The sequence below is a fragment of the Vulpes vulpes genome, chromosome X, assembly GCF_048418805.1.
Source record: "Vulpes vulpes isolate BD-2025 chromosome X, VulVul3, whole genome shotgun sequence".
Classification (NCBI taxonomy): domain Eukaryota; kingdom Metazoa; phylum Chordata; class Mammalia; order Carnivora; family Canidae; genus Vulpes; species Vulpes vulpes.
The window spans coordinates 49,821,353-49,838,505 of record NC_132796.1 but is presented as its reverse complement, the minus strand read 5'-3'; the positions used below and the strand labels follow the sequence as shown (position 1 = coordinate 49,838,505).

The window sequence follows — 17,153 nt, the reverse complement described above, 5'->3', positions numbered from 1 at the left end:
TTAGCTTTTTTCATAACTTTGCCTTTTCAAATGCTTTCTGTTTGTGCTGTGAATGAATTATTACTCCTAATCTGTTAGTGCTAGAATAATATTTTCTAGATGATAAAACTGAAGGTGAAGGTGGAGCATTCCACGAGAAATAAGGCATATAGAATCATCCCAAAACTTGGCAGCTGAAGAAGTATTAAAAGTTTTGGCTAAAGCCACTGTATGAGTATCCCTCCCTATCTCTACATGGCCCTTCTACTACTCTGTGCTCTCTGTGGTGTGCAGGAAAAGATTCAGAGGACTTGACCTCATAATGAATTGTTGTTGAGGAATGGGACCTTTGATCCTTACTCTGAGCTGTCTCAGTGATTTTTACATAAACCTAGAGGTAGCAGTATATGTCCCAGCACCACAAAAAGATGGATGGGCAAGAGTTTCCAGTGGAAGTTTACATGTGGAACTTTAGAACACCCTGATGTACCTAGAACTATGACTTCCTCAGAGATGGTTTTATGTTCTTGTCTTTCTGATCTCTCTTCTTTTTGTTTTTCATTTTTTCTAGGCCTATTTCTTTGTTTTTATCCCTCTTTTTGCATTTTGGTCTCTTTGTCTTTCTCTCTCTCCATCTCAGTGTCTTTTTTTCTTGGTCTCTCATTGCCATTGTTTCTCTGTACCTGTTTATCTCTGTCTCATTTCATCTCTCTGAGTTTCTGATTGTGTGAGTGTGTGTACGTGTTTGTGTGTATATATGAAAGTTTGATTGATCCAGTTGCCCAAAAGGCAAAACTATCTCTCTCTGTTCTCTCTCAGAGTCTGACAACCTGGATTACCGGCTGGGAGCCATTCACTCCCTGGTATATAAGCTACCTGAAAAGAACCGAGAGATGCTGGAACTTCTTATAAGACATTTGGTCAAGTAAGTAGCTTCTGGGTTTTCAGGAAGAGTTTCTATTAGAGGACTGGCCCACAGGGTAGAACTGCAGAGAAAGTGTCTGTCAGATCATTAAATCCCAGCTACCAGCTGTTTTATCCTTGACAAGCTGAATGCTCTATGAATAAGGTGATTTTGCCTTGATCCTTATATATGTCCTCCCAGAGTCATTATGCATGAGTTAAAGGGTAATATTAGGTAAAGTGGGCAGAACGCAGGGTTTGCAGTCAGATAAACTTGGTTTTAAATTCCAGGTATACCATTTATTTAGCTGCATAATCTTAGATAAACCTCTCTTAGCCTCTGTTCAGTCATCCGTAAAATGAAAATAGTATTGCAGGACTGTTTTATGGATGTGAATTAACACAGATAAAGTGCATAGCACATAGGAGATTCTCAAGAAATGGGAGTTATTATTAAGATTGTGGTCAACTGTTTGCTTGGGTATGGCAGGGAGAAAAGACAGTATTAGAGAGAGTAGGCCTAGTGATGAACTGGTGAGTTTAAGTGGTGTGCGTGGTTCTTTTTGGACAGAGGGTTCAAATTTGTAGATAAAGATGAATTTACTTAACTTCTAAAAGGCCAGCAACTGGCTCTTATGAAGCAGTATGGTGCAGCAGAAAGCACTCTGACTATGGATTAGCAAATCTGGGTTCTGGTGTCAGTTCTGCTACTAGGTTTCTTGACGATCATGGGCAGGTCACTCTCAAGGCATCTCCCGGTATATATTAAAAAGTACAAAAATGAGACAACAAGTAGAAAAATTGCAATGAATTTTACATGTGTCTATTTTTCACAATAAAGCCATCATCATGCAAAAACGCAGTAATCAAACGTTTTGGAGAATATCTCAAATACCTAAACTTGGAACCCTTAGTGAAAGTGAGACCCAGGCTAAATGGTCCTCCTGGCCTCCCCCTGTGATAAATTTTACATCTCTGGATCTCAGGTTTTGCTGTGACATAATGAGACATCACAAATATTCAATGCAGCTCTCACATTCTATGTTTTTTTTAATGCTTCTATAACAAATGAGCATAAAAGACACAATGTAGATAAATAGGCAGAGTTAAGAAGAGGATGCCTTTTATATTTATTGTCAATATTTGTAATTTGGGCTAATAAAGAACATTAAAAGGCAATTTCTTCCCAAAATTTGTGATAATCTCAGTGAAAGTACAAAAATCAGCACATAATCATTTTTATATTAATTTGAAGTTGCCCTAGGGGAAAGAGAAATTGGGTTTGAGTTCCACATTATCACTGATTCTTTTTCTTTTTAATTTTTTAAAATGGAGATCAATTTGCCAACATATAGCATAACACCCATTGCTCATCCTGCCAAGTGCCCCCCTTAATGCCCATCACCCAGTAACCCCAATCACCCACCCACCTACCCTTCCACTACCCCTTGTTCATTTCCCAGAGGTAGGTGTCTCTGATATTTTGTCACGCTCACTGATATTTTCACTCATTTTTTCTGCTTTCCCTTTATTCCCTTTCACTAAATGTTATATTCCCCAAATGAATGAGATCATATAGTGTTTGTCCTTTTCCAATTGATTTATCTCACTCAGCATAATACTCTCCAGGTCCATCCATGTCGAAGCAAATGGTGGGTATTTGTCATTTCTAAAGGCTGAGTAATATTCCATTGTACACATGGACCACATCTTTTTTATCCATTCATCTTTCGATGGACACCAAGGCTCCTTCCACAGTTTGGCTATGGCGGACATTGCTGCTATAAACATTGGGATGCAGGTGTCTCAGCGTTTCACTGCATCTGTATCTTTGGGGTAAATCCCCAGCAGTGCAATTGCTGGGTTGTAGGGCAGATCTATTTTTAACTCTTTGAGGAACCTCCACACAGTTTTCCAGAGTGGCTGTATCAGTTCACATTCCCACCAACAGGACAAGAGGGTTCCCCTTTCTCCAATTCCTCTCCAACATTTGTTGTTTCCTGTCTTGTTAATTTTCACCATTCTCACTGGTATGAAGTGGTATCTCATTGTGGTTTTGATTTGTATTTCCTTGATGGCCAGTGATGCGGAGCATTTTCTCATGTGCTTGTTGGCCATGTTCTAAGTCTTCCTCTGTGAAATTTCTGTTCATGTGTTCTGCCCATTTCATGATTGGATTGTTTGTTTCTTTGCTGTTGAGTTTAATAAGATCCTTATAGATCTTGGATACTAGCCCTTTATCTGCTACGTCATTTGCAAATATCTTCTTCCATTCAGTAGGTTGTCTTTGAGTTTTGTTGACTGTTTCTTTTGCTGTGCAGAAGCTTCTAATCTTGATGAAATACCAATAATTCATTTTTGCTTTTGTTTCTCTTCCTTCATGGATGTATCTTGCAAGAAGTTGCTGTGCCCAAGTTCAAAAAGAGTGTTGCTTGTGTTCTCCTCTAGGATTTTGATGGAATCTTGTCTCACATTTAGATCTCTTATCCATTTTGAATTTATCTTTGTGTATGGTGAAAGAGAGTGGTCTAGTTTCATTATTCTGCATGTGGCTGTCCAATTTTTGCAGGACCATTTATTGAAGAGACTGTCTTTCTTCTAGTGGATAGTCTTTCCTCCTTTGTCGAATATTAGTTGACCATAAAGGTGAGGGTCCACTTCTGAATTTTCTGTTCTGTTGCATTGATCTATGTGTCTGTTTTTGTGCCAGTACCACGCTGTCTTGATGATTACAGCTTTGTAGTACAACCTGAAATCTGGCATTGTTATGCCCCCAGCTATGGTTTTCTTTTTTAAAATTCCCCTGGATATCCAGGGTCTTTTCTGATCCCACACAAATCTTAAGATGATTTGTTCCAACTCTCTGAAGAAAGTCGATGGTATTTTGATAAGGGATTGCATTAATCGTGTAAATTGCCCTGCGTAGCATTGACATTTTCACGATATTAATTCCTGCAATCCATGAGCATGGAATATTTTTCCATCTCTTTGTGTCTTCCTCAATGTCTTTCAGAAGTTTTCTGTAGTTTTCAGGGTATAGATCCTTTTCCTCTTCATTTAGGTGTATTGCTAGGTATCTTCTGCTTTTGGTGCAATTTTCAATGGGATTGACTCCTTCATTTCTCTTTCTTCAGTCTCATTGTTAGTGTATAGAAATGCCACTGATTTCTGGGCATTGATTGTGTATCCTGACACACTGCCAAATTGCTGCAATCCTAGGGAGGAGTCTTTTGGGTTTTCTCTGTAAATTATCCTGTCATCTGTAAAAAGGGAGAGTTTGACTTCTTCTTTGCCAATTTGAATGCCTTTTATTTCTTTTTGTTGCCTGATTGCTGAGGCGAGGACTTCTAGTACTCTGATGAATAGCGGTGGTTAGAGTGGACATCCCTGTCATGTTCCTGATCTTAGGGGAAAGGCTCTCCGTGTTTCACCATTGAGAATGATATTTGTTGTGGGCCTTTCGTAGGTAGACTTTAAGATGCTAAGGAATGTTCCCTCTATCCCTACACTCTGAAGAGTTTTGATCAGGAATGGATACTGTCTTTTGTCAAATGCTTTCTCTGCATCAATTGAGAGGATCATATGGTTCTTGTGTTTTCTCTTGCTCATATGATCTATCACAGTGATTGCTTTACGAGTGTTGAACCAGCCTTGCATCCTGGGGATAAATCCCGCTTGGTCATGGTGAATAATCTTCTTAATGTACTATTGGCTAGTACCTTGTTTAGAATTTTTGCATATGTGTTCCTCAGGGATATTGGTCTATAATTCTCCTTTTTGGTGGGGTCTTTGTCTGGTTTTGGAATGAAGGTGATGCTGGCCTCATAAATTGAGTTTGGAAGTATTCTATCTCTTTTTGTCTTTCGGAACAGCTTTAGTAGAATAGGTATGGTTTCTTCTTTAAACGTTTGATAGAATTCCCCAGGGAAGCCATCTGGCCCTGGACTTTTGTGTCTTGGGAGGTTTTGGATGACTGCTTCAATTTCCTCCCTGGTTATTGGCCTGTTCGGGTTTTCTATTTCTTCCTGGTCCAGTTTTGGTAGTTGTGGTTTTACAGAAATGTGTCCATTTTTTCTCGATTGCCTAATTTATTGGCGTATTGCTGCTCATAATAAATTTTTAAAATAGTTTTTCTTTCCTTGGTGTTGGTGGTGATCTCTACATTCTCATTCATGATTTTATTAATTTGAGCCTTTTCTCTCCTCTTTTTAATAAGGCTGGCTAATGGTTTCTCTATTTTACTAATCCTTTCAAAGAACCAACTCCTGGTTTTGTTAATCTGTTCCACAGATTTTCTGGTCTCTATTTCATTGAGTTCTGCTCCAGTATTTATTAACTCTCGTCTTTTGCTGGGTGAACGTTTTATTTGCTGTAATTTCTCCAGCTCATTTAGGTGGAAGGTTAGCTTTTGTATTTGAGTTCTTTCCAGTTTTTGGATGGATGCTTGTATTGCGATGTATTACCCCCTCAGGACTGCTTTTGCTGTATCCCAAAGATTTTGAATGGTTGTATCTTCATTCTCATTCCTTTCCATGAATCTTTTTAATTCTTCTCTGATTTTCTGGCTGACCCATTCATCTTTTAGCAGTATGGTCTTTAAACTCCACGTATTTGAAATCCTTCCAAACTTCTTCTTGTGGTTTTGTTCTAGTTTCAAAGCATTATGGTCAGAAAACATGCAGGGGACTATCCCAATCTTTTGGTATTGGTTAAGACCTGATTTGTGACCCAGTATGTGGTCTATTCTGGAGAAAGTTCCATGTGCCCTTGAGAAGAATGTGTATTCAGTTGGGTTTGGATGTAAAGTTCTGTAAATATCTGTGAAATCCATCTGGTCCAGTGTATCATTTAAAGCTCTTCTCTTTTTGGAGATATTGTGCTTAGAAGATCTTTCGATTACAGAAAGCGCTGTGTTCAAGTCACCAAGTATAAGTGTATTATTATCTTTGTCTTCACTTTGGTTTTTAATTGATTGCTATACCTGATAGCTCCCACATTCGGGACATAAATAGTCATGATTGTTAGGTCCTCTTGTTGGATAGATCCTTTAAGTATTATATAGTGTCCCTCTTCATCTCTTATTACCCTCTTTGGGATAAACTTTAATTCATCTGATATAAGGATGGCTACCACTGCTTTCTTTTGAGGACCATTTGAATGGTAAATAGTTCTCCTACCTTTCATTTTCAGGCTGTAGGTGTCCTTAGGCCTAAAATGAGTCTCCTGTAAACAGCAAATCTTTTGGGTTTTCTACATAAAGTATCATGTCATCGGCGAAGAGGGAGAGATTGACTTCTTCTTTGCCAATTTGAATGCCTTTTATTTCTTTTTGTTGCCTGATTGCTGCGGCTAGGACTTGTAGTACTCTGTTGAATAGCAGTGGTGAGAGTGGACATCCCTGTCTTGTTTCTGATCTTAGGGGAAAGGCTTCCAGTGCTTCCCATTGAGAATGATATTTGCTGTGGGCTTTTTGTATGTGGATTTTAAGATGCTGAGGAGGAGAGAGGGAAGGGCAAGATGGCGAAAGAGTAGGGTCCCCAAGTCACCTGTCCCCACCAAATTACGTAGATAACCTTCAAAACATCCTGAAATCTATGAATTTGGCCTGAGATTTAAAGAGAGAACAGCTGGAATGCCACAGTGTGAAGAGTTGACGTTTCTATCAAGGTAGGAAGAGGGGAAAAAAAAAATAAAGAAACAAAAGGCATCCAAGGGGGAGGGGCCCCAAGAGGAGCCAGGCTAAGGCCTGGGCGAGTGCCCCCAGGACAGGGAAGCACCAACCCTGAGAAGCAGGAGCTTCACCAATCTTCCCAGGCAGAAAGGCACTCCCAGGGAGTTAGAGCAAGACCCGAGGAGGGTGGGATGCCCTCAGGCTCCCTGGGACACTAACAGACACCTGAGCCCAGGGGAGAGTGCGCGGAGCTCCCTAAAGGGCTGCAGCACGAGCACGCATTGACCCGGGAGCAGTCTGAGGGGATCCGGAGGCGGCTCCATGGAGGGGGCTGCGCAGCGGTAGGGAGCACGAATCCAACAGCGCAGGACCCGGAGCACAGGGCGCTGGGGACCTAGCCCAGGAATCGACCTCCCCCCTGGGGATAGGCATAGGCCAGGAGGGACCAGGACAGCAAGGACCCTCCTGCCCCGAGCTGAGCAGATCAGCGGCCCCGCCCCGGAGCATCCAGGCCCCTGCAGGCAGCGAGCCCCGGAGTTACCTCAGGAGCTGAATCCAGGGCTCCAGAGCTGGCCCCGCCGCTGTGGTTGTTCCTCCTGGGGCCTCACAGGCAGGGGGCAGAGCAACTCCCCCAAGTGCTAACACCTGAAAATCACCACAACAGGCCCCTGCCCAAAAGACCAGCTAGACTGACGAGTTCCAGGGGAAGTCAAGGGACTTAAGAATAAAGAATCAGAAGATACTCCCCACGGTTTTCTTTTTTTCTCTTTTTTCCTTTTTGATTTCTGTTTGCTTCCCCTGCCCTTTTTTTCTTTCTTTTCTTCTCTTTTTTTTCTTTTTTTCTTCCTTTTTTTCTTTTTTCTTTCTCTCTTTTCTTTCCTTCTTTCTCTCCTCTCTTATTCTCCTTTTACCAACACTTGTTTTTGGCCACTCTGCACTGAGCAAAATGAGTAGAAGGGAAACTTCACCTCAAAAGAAAGAATCAGAAACAGTCCTCTCTCCCACAGAGTTAGAAAATCTGGATTACAATTCAATGTCAGAAAGCCAATTCAGAAGCACTATTATACAGCTGCTGGTGGCTCTCAAAAAACGCATAAAGGATTCATGCCTGCAGAATTTAGATCTAATCAGGCAGAAATTAAAAATCAATTGAATGAGATGCAATCCAAACTAGAAGTCCTAACGACGAGGTTTCACAAGGTGGAAGAATGAGTGAGTGACATAGAAGACAAGTTGATGGCACAGAGGGAAACTGAGGAAAAAAGAGACAAACAATTAAAAGACCATGAGGATAGATTGAGGGTAATAAGTGACAGGCTGAGGAAGAAAAACCTATGTTTAATTGGGGTTCCCGAGGGTGCCAAAAGGGACAGAGGTCCAGAATATGTATTTGAACAAAACAATGGCTGAAAACTTTCCTAATATGTGAAGCGAAACGGGCATTCAGATCCAGGAAATAGAGAGACAACCCCCCTAAAATCAATGAAAACCATTCAACATCTCGACATTTAATAGTTATGCTTGCAAATTCCAAAGATAAAGAGAAGGTCCTTAAAGCAGCAAAGACAAGAAATCCCTGACTTTTATGGGGAGGAGTATTAGGGTAACAGCAGACCTCTCCACAGAGACCTGGCAGGCCAGAAAGGGCTGGCAGGATATATTCAGGGTCCTAAATGAGACAAACATACAACCAAGAATACTTTATCCAGCAAGCCTCTCATTCAGAATGGAAGGAGAGATAAAGAGCTTCCAAGACAGGCAGGAGCTGAAAGAATATGTGACCTCCAAACCAGCTCTGCAAGAAATTTTAAGGGGGACTCTTAAAATTCCCCTTTAAGAAGAAGTTCAGTGGAACAATCCACAAACACAAGGACTGAATAGATATGATGATGACACTAAACTCATATCTTTCAATAGTAACTCTGAACGTGAACGAGCTTAATGACCCCATCAAAAGGTGCAGGGTGTCAAACTGGATAAAAAAAGCAGGACCCATCTATTTGCTGTCTACAGGAGACTCATTTTAGACAGAAGGACATGTACAGCCTGAAAATAAAAGGTTGGAGAACCATTTACCATTCAAATGTTCCTCAAAAGAAATCACGGGTAGGCATCCTTATATCAGATAAATGAAAATTGACGCGAAGACTGTAGTGAGAGATGAAGAGGGACACTATATCATACTTAAAGGATCTATCCAAAAAGAGGACTTAACAATCCTCATATATATGTCCCGAATGTGGGAGCTGCCAAATATATCATCAATTAATAACCAAATTTAAGACATACTTAGATAATAATACACTTATACTTGGTGACTTCAGTCTAGCGCTTTCTACACTCGATAGGTCTCATAACACATCTCCAAAGAAACGAGAGCTTTAAATGATACACTGGACCAGATGGATTTCACAGATATCTACAGAACTTTACATACAAACTCAACTGAGTACACAGTCTTCTCAAGTGCACATGGAACTTTCTCCAGAATTGCACCCTAAAGCATAAGATACCTAGGAATAAACCTAACCAAAGAGGTAAAGGATCTATACCCTAAATCTATAGAACACTTCTGAAAAAAATTGAGGAAGTTACAAAGAGATGGAAAAATATTCCATGCTCATGGATTGCAGGAATTAATATTGTGAAAATGTCAATGTTACCCAGGGCAATTTACACAATTAATGCAATCCCTATTAAAATACCATCGACTTTCCTCAGATAGTTAGAACAAATTATTTTAAGATTTGTGTGGAATCAGAAAAGACCCTGAATAGCCAGGGGAATTTTAAAAAACAAAACCATAGCTCGGGGCATCACAATGCCAGATTTCAGGTTGTACTACAAAGCTGTGGTCATCAAGACAGTGTGGTACTGGCACAAAAACAGACACATAGATCAGTGGAACAGAATAGAGAATCCAGAAGTGGACCCTGAACTTTATGGTCAACTAATATTCGATAAAGGAGGAAAGACTATCCACTGGAAGAAAGTCTCTTCAATAAATTGTGCTGGGAAAATTGGACATCCACATGCAGAAGAATGAAACTAGACCACTCTCTTACACCATACACAAAGATAAACTCACAATGGATGAGAGATCTAAATGTGAGACAAGATTCCATCAAAATCCTAGAGGAGACCGCAGGCAACACCCTTTTTGAACTCAGCCGCAGTAACTTCTTGCAAGATACATCCACAAAAGCAAAAGAAACAAAAGCAAAAATGAACTACTGGGACTTCATCAAGATAAGAAGCTTTTGCACAGCAAAGGATACAGTCAACAAAACTAGAAGACAACCTACAGAATGGGAGAAGATATTTGCAAATGACGTATCAGGTAAAGGGCTAGTTTCCAAGATCTATAAAGAACTTCTTAAACTCAACAGCAAAGAAACAAACAATCCAATCATGAAATGGGCAAAAGACATGAACAGAAATCTCACAGAGGAAGACATACACATGGCCAACACGCACATGAGAAAATGCTTCACATCACTTGCCATCAGGGAAATACAAATCAAAACCACAATGAGATACCACCTCACACCAGTGAGAATGGGGAAAATTAACAAGGCAGGAAACCACAAATGTTGGAGAGGATGCAGAGAAAAGGAAATCCTCTTGCACTGTTGGTGGGAATGTGAACTGGTGCAGCCACTCTGGAAAACTGTATGGAGGTTCTTCAAAGAGTTAAAAATAGACCTGCCCTACGACCCAGCAATTGCACTGCTGGGGATTTACCCCAAAGATACAGATGCAATGAGATGCCAGGACACCTGCACCCTAGCAGCAATGTACACAATAGCCAAACCGTGGAAGGAGCCTCGGTGTCCATCGAAAGATGAATGGATAAAGAAGATGTGGTCTATGTATACAATGGAATATTACTCAGCCATTAGAAATGACAAATACCCACCATTTGTTTCAATGTGGATGGAACTGGAGGGTACTATGCTGAGTGAAATGAGTCAATCGGAGAATGACAAACATTATATGTTCTCATTCATTTTGGGAATATAAATAATAGTGAATGGGAATAGAAGGGAAGGGAGATGAAATGGATAAGAAATGTCAGTAAGGGAGACAGAACATAAAGACTCCGAACTCTGGAAAACGATCTAGGGGTGGTGGAAGGGGAGGAGGGCAGGAGGTGGGGATGAATGGGTGACGGGCAGTGAGGGGGGCACTTGATGGGATGAGCACTGGGTGTTATTCTGTATTTTGGCAAATTGAACACCAATAAAAAAAAAATTTATTATTAAAAAAAAGATGTTGAGGAATGTGCGCTCTATCCCTACACTCTGAAGAGTTTTGATCAGGAATGGATGCTGTATTTTGTCAAATTCTTTCTCTGCATCTATTGAGATGATCATATGGTTCTTGTTTTTTCTCTTGCTGATATGATCAATCACAGTGATTGCTTTACGAGTGCTGAACCAGCCTTGCATCCCGGGGATAAATCCCACTTTGTCATGGTGAATAATCTTCTTAATGTTCTGTTGGATTCTATTGGCTAGTATCTTTTTTAAAAAATTTCTTTATTCATGAGGGACACATTCAGAGAGAGAGAGAGACAGAGAGACAGACAGAGGCAGGGACAGGCAGATGGAGAAGCAGGCTTCTTGCAGGGAGCCTGACATGGGACTCGATCCCAGGTCCCCAGGATCACACTCTGGGCTGAAGGTGGCACTAAATCGCTGAGCTACCTCTTCTCTTCATATTGGCTTCTTGGTTTCTTCTTTAAACGTTTGATAGGATTCCCCTGGGAAGCCGTCTGGCCCTGGACTTTTGTGTCTTGGGAGGTTTTTGATGATTGCTTCAATTTCCTCCCTGGTTATTGGCCTGTTCAGGTTTTCTATTTCTTCCTGTTCCAGGTTGGTAGTTTGTGGTTTTACAGAAATGTGTCCATTTCTTCTAGATTGCCTAATTTATTGGCGTATTGCTGCTCATAATAAGTTTTTAAAATAGTTTTTATTTCCTTGGTGTTGGTGGTGATCTCTCCTTTCTCACTCATGATTTTATTAATTTGAGCCTTTTCTCTCTTCTTTTTAATAAGGCTGGCTAATGGTTTATTCTTCTTATTAATTCTTTCAAAGAACCAACTCCTGGTTTTGTTAATCTGTTCCACAGTTCTTCTGGTCTCCATTTCATTGAGTTCTGCTCGAATCTTTATTCACTTCTGCTGGGTGTAGGACCTATTTGCTGTTTTTTTCAAGCTCCTTTAGGTGCAAGGTTAGCTTTTGCATTTGAGTTCTTTACAGTTTTTGGATGGATGCTTGTACTGCGATGCATTTCCCCCTCAGGACTGCTTTTGCTGCATCCCAAAGATTTTGAACGGCTGTATCTTCATTTTCATTAGTTTCCATGAATCTTTTTAATTCTTCCCTGATTTCCTGGTTGACCTTTTCATCTTTTAGCAGGATGGTCCTTAACCTCCACTTGTTAGAAATCCTTCTAAACTTCTTCTTGTGATTTAGTCTAGATTCAAGGCATTATGGTCTGAAAACATGCAGGGGACGATCCCAATCTTTTGGTATCGGTTTAGACCTGATTTGTGACCCAGTATGTGTTCTATTCTGGAGAAAGTTCCATGTGCACCTGAGAAGAATGTGTATTCAGTTGCGATTGGATATAAAGTTCTGTAAATATCTGTGAAATCCATCTGATCCAGTGTATCATTTAAAGCTCTTGTTTCTTTGGAGATTTTGTGGTTAGAATACCTGTTGATTGTAGAAAGTGCTATATTCAAGTCACCAAGTATATGTGTATTATTATTTAAGTATGCCTTAACTTTGGTTATTAATTGATATACTTTGCAGCTCCCACTTTCGCGGCATAAATATTCATAATTGTTAGGTTCTCTTGTTGGATAGGTCCTTTATATATGATATATTGTGCCCCTTCATCTCTTACTACCGTCTTTGGGATAAACTTTAGTTTGTCTGATATAAAGATGGCTACCCTTGCTTTCTTTTGAGGACCATTTGAATGGTAAATGGTTCCAACCTTTCATTTTCAGGCTGTAGGTGTCCTTAGGTATAAAATGAGTCTCTTGTAGACAGCAAATAGATGGGTCTTGCTTTTTTATGCAGTCTGAAACCCTGCGCCTTTTGATGGAGTCATTAAGCCCATTCACGTTCACAGTTACTTTTGAAAGATATGAATTTAGTGTCATCATGATACCTATTGAGTCCCTGTTTTGTGGATTGTTTCCTTGGACTTCCTCTTTCTTTTACAGAGTCCCCCTTAATATTTCTTGCAGAGCTGATTTGGAGGTCACAGATTCTTTCAGTTTTTGCCTATGTTGGAAGCTCTTTATCTCCTTCTATTCTGAATGAGAGCCTTGCTGGATAAAAGTATTCTTGCCTGCAGGTTCTTCTCATTTAGGACCCTGAATATATCCTGCCAGTCCTTTCTGGCCTGCCAGGTCTCTGTGGAGAGGTCTGCTGTTAATCTGATATTTCTCCCCGTATAAGTTAGGGATCTCTTGTCTCTTGCTGCTTTAAGGATCTTCTCTTTATCTTTGGAATTTGCAAGTTTCACTATGAAATGTCGGGGTGTTGAATGGTTTTTTTATTTATTTTAAGGCGCAATCTATCTCCTGGATCTGAATGCCTGTTTCCCTCCCTTAGTTAAGGAAGTTCTCATTATGACTTGTTCAAATTCACTTTATGGTCCTCTGTCCCTTTCAGTGCCCTCGCAAACCGCAATTAAATGTAGATTTTTCCTTCTGAGGCTGTTATTTATTTCCTTTAAGCTTTCCTCATGATCTTTTGTTTTTCTTTTTTCCTCAGCTTCCTTCCTTGCCATCAACTTGTCTTCTATGTCACTCACTCGTTTTCTACCTCATTAACCCTCATCTTTAGGACCTACAGTTTGGATGCATGTCATTTAATTGATTTTTAATTTCAGCCTGATTATATCTAAATTCTTCCGTCATGAAGTTTCTTGATTTCTTTATGCATTTTTACAAAGTCACCAGTAACTTTATATTTGTGCTTCTGATTTGGCTTTCTTTTTATTTATTTATTTATTTATTTATTTATTTATTTATTCATTTATGATAGTCAGAGAGAGAGAGAGAGAGGCAGAGACATAGGCAGAGGGTGAAGCAGGCTCCATGCACCAGGAGCCCGACATGGGATTCGATCCCGGGTCTCCAGGATCGTGCCCTGGGCCAAAGGCAGGCGCCAAACCGCTGTGCCACCCAGGGATCCCCCTGATTTGACTTTCTGACATTGAATTGTAATCCAAAATCTGTAACTCTGTGGTAGAGTACTGTTTCTGATTCTTTCTTTTGTGGTGAGTTGTTCTTTCTAGTCATTTTGCTCAATGTAGAGTGGCTAAAAACGAGTTTTACTGGATAAAGGAAGGAAAAAGGGAAGAAAATAAAGGGGGGCGAACAAACATAAAACAAGGAGGGTTATCCTCTGATTTTATATACTGTATGTCCCTTAACTTCCCTTGGAGCTTTCCAGCACTGCTTGGTTAAAAACTCTTCCCCTGTCCTTCCCGCTTTTTCTGGGTGTTGGGCCTGCTGTGCTGATTCTCAGGTGTGTGCACCTGGGGGAGCTGCCCCGCCCCCTGCCAGGTGCACGGTTCAGTGGGAGCTGTTTATCCTGTGAGGCCCCTGTTCCCTGGCGGCCCCACTCAATCTCAGGCACAAGGTGACACCAGGAGGAACAGCCATGGTGGAGGCCAGCTCTCCAGCCCTCGAGTCAGCTCCAGCAGTAACTACTGCAGTTTCCCAGTCTACAGGGGCCTGGATGCTCCAGGGGCATGTGGCCCTGTTCTGCACAGCTCGGGTCCGCCTGGGGGCAGGAGTTTCCTGGCTGTCCTGTGTCCTCCAGGACTCCGCCTGTCCCAAGGGTAGCACTGGATCCTGGGCTGTGTCCCCCTGTGCCTTGGACCCCGGGGCTTGTGCCACTGGAATCACACTCCCGGGTCCTCGCAGGCCTCTCTGCACAGAGCCGCTGCTGGAGCCACTGCCTGAGCTGCTCCTAGGACTCTGCCCATCACGTGCTCCACCGTTTACGGAGCCCGCGGTGTGTGGCACGCTCTCCCCCGGGGTGGGCTCACTTCCTCTGTTAGTGACCCCGGAACCTTGGGGGCTCCACCGCCCCTCCTGGGAACATGCCCGAGTTCCCTGCCAGCGCCTTTCCATCCGGGAAGATTAGTAAAGTTCCTGTTTCCCCGGGACTGGGCTTTCCTGTCCTGGAGGCTCTTGCTGCCCAGCCTTAGCCTGGCTCCTCGTGGGGGCCCCTCCCCAATGGATGCTTTTTTATTTATTTTTTTTTCCATCTTCCTACCTTGATAGAAGCGGGAACTCTTCTCACTGTAGCATTCCATCTGTTCTCTCTTTAAATCTCAGGCCGAATTCGTAGGTCTTCAGGATGATTTTAAAGTTATCTAGGTAAGTTGGTGGGGACAGGTGACTCGGGGGTGCTACTCCTCTGCCATCTTGCCCCACCTCCAATATTTTATATGTTTCTAGGAATTTATCCGTTTCTTCCAGATAGTCCAATTTGTTGACATATTCTTTTTCATAATATTCTTTTATATTTTTTTTTATTTTTTGGTGTTGATTGGAATGTCGTGTCATTTGTGATTTTATTTTTTTAGGTCTTCTTTTTCTTTTTTTATTTTATTTTTTTAAATTTTTACTTAAATTCAATTAGCCAACACATAGAACATCATTAGTTTCAGATATAGATTTCAGTAATTCATCAGTTGCATATAACACCCAGTGTTCCTGACATCATGTGCCCTCCTTCATTCCCATCACTCAGTTACCCCAACTCCCCGCCTACCTCCCCTCCAGCAACCTTCAGTTTCTTTTCCATAGTTTTACTTAGGGATATGTCAATTTTAAAAAAATTAATTCAATTTAACTAACATATAGTGTATTCAGAGGGAGAATTTAATGATTCATTAGTGTCATATAACCCTGACCACTCATATCAAGTGTACTCCTTAATCCCCATTACCCAGTTATGCCATCTCCCTCACTCACCACCCTTCTAGCAACCCCGAATTTGCTTCTTATGATTAAGATTCTTTTCTGGTTTGTCTACCTCTCTATTTCATCTTCATTTTATTTTTCATTCCCTTCCACTATATTCATCTGTTTTGTTTCTTAAATTCCACATATGAATGAAATCATCTGATATTTGTCTTATTCTAAATCACTTATTTTGTTTAGCAGAATGCCCTCTAGTTCCATCCACATCACTGCAAATGCCAAGATTTCATTCTTTTTGATGGTTTAGTCCATTGTATATATATAATATATATAATACTATATGTTATATATATGTTGTATATATATAATATATATAATACTATATGTTATATATATGTTATATAAATAATTATATATTAACATTGTTTTATATATATAATTATATATATTACATATATAACATTATATATATTATATATAATATCACTTCAATTATATATATTATATATATAATTATATATATTACATTATATATATATCACTTCTTTAAACATTACTCTTTTGATGGACATATAGGCTTTTTCCATATTTTGGCTATTGTCGCTATGGTGTTATAAACATTTGGTTGCATGTGCCCCTTAAAATAACTCTATTTGAATCCTTTCAATACATACCTAGCAGTTTAATTGCAGGTAACTTCTTGAGAATCCTCCATACTGTTTTCCAGAGTGGTTGTACCAGTTTATGTTCCCACCAACAGTGTAAGAATTTTCCCTTTTCCGCATCCTTGCCAACATCTGTTTTTTCCTGAATTGTTAATTTTAGCCATTCTGACTGGTGTGAGGTGATCTCATTATGGTTCTGATTAGTAATTCCCTGAGGCTGAATGAAGTTGAGCATTTTTTCTTGTGTCTGTTGCCCATTTGTATATCTTCTTTGGAGAAATGTCTACTCATTTCTTCTGCCCCTTTCTTGACAAAATTTTTTGGTTTTGGATGTTGAGTTTGAAAAGTTCTTTATACATTTTGGTTACTAGCCAATTTTCTGATAAGACATTTGCACATATATTCTCCCATTCTGTTGACTATTTCCGTTGCTGTGCCAAAGCTTTTTATCTTGATGAAGTCCCAGTAGTTCATTTACTTTTATTTCCCTTGCCTTTGAAGATGTGTCTAGCAAGAGGTTACTGTGGGCCAGATCAAAGAGGTTGCTGCCAGGGTTTTCCTAGGATTCTGATGGATTCCTGACTCACATTTAGGTCTTTCATCCATTTTGAGTTTATTTTTGTGTATGGGGTAAGGATGTGTTCTAGTTCCATCCTTAGATTGTGGCTGTCCAATTGTCCCAACATGATCTGCTAAAGAGAATGTCTTTTTTTCCATTGGATATTCTTTTCTACTTTGACAAAGATTAGTTGACCATAGAGTTGAGGATCCATTTCTGGGTTCTCTGTTCTGCTCCATTGATCAATGTGTCTGTTTTTGTGCCAATACCATACTGTCTTGATGATCACAGCTTTGTAATACAGCTTGAAGTCTGGAATTGTGATGTCTCCAGCTTTGATTTTCTTTTTCAACATTCCTTTCGCTATTGAGGGTCTTTTCTGGAATTGTTCGTTCCAGCTCTGTGAAAAAC

General features: G+C 40.4%; 1 protein-coding gene across 8 annotated transcripts in view; it reads left to right on the top strand.

Annotated features, from left to right (window-relative positions):
- The window catches only part of OPHN1 (oligophrenin 1), a 575,184-nt gene that overhangs the window by 408,021 nt on the left and 150,010 nt on the right, over nt 1–17,153 (top strand). For all 8 annotated transcript variants that reach the window (XM_072744551.1, XM_072744552.1, XM_072744553.1 and 5 more), the window contains one exon: nt 799–904. In XM_072744551.1, the coding sequence (XP_072600652.1) occupies nt 799–904 (106 nt within the window). The remainder of the gene's footprint in view (nt 1–798; nt 905–17,153) is intronic.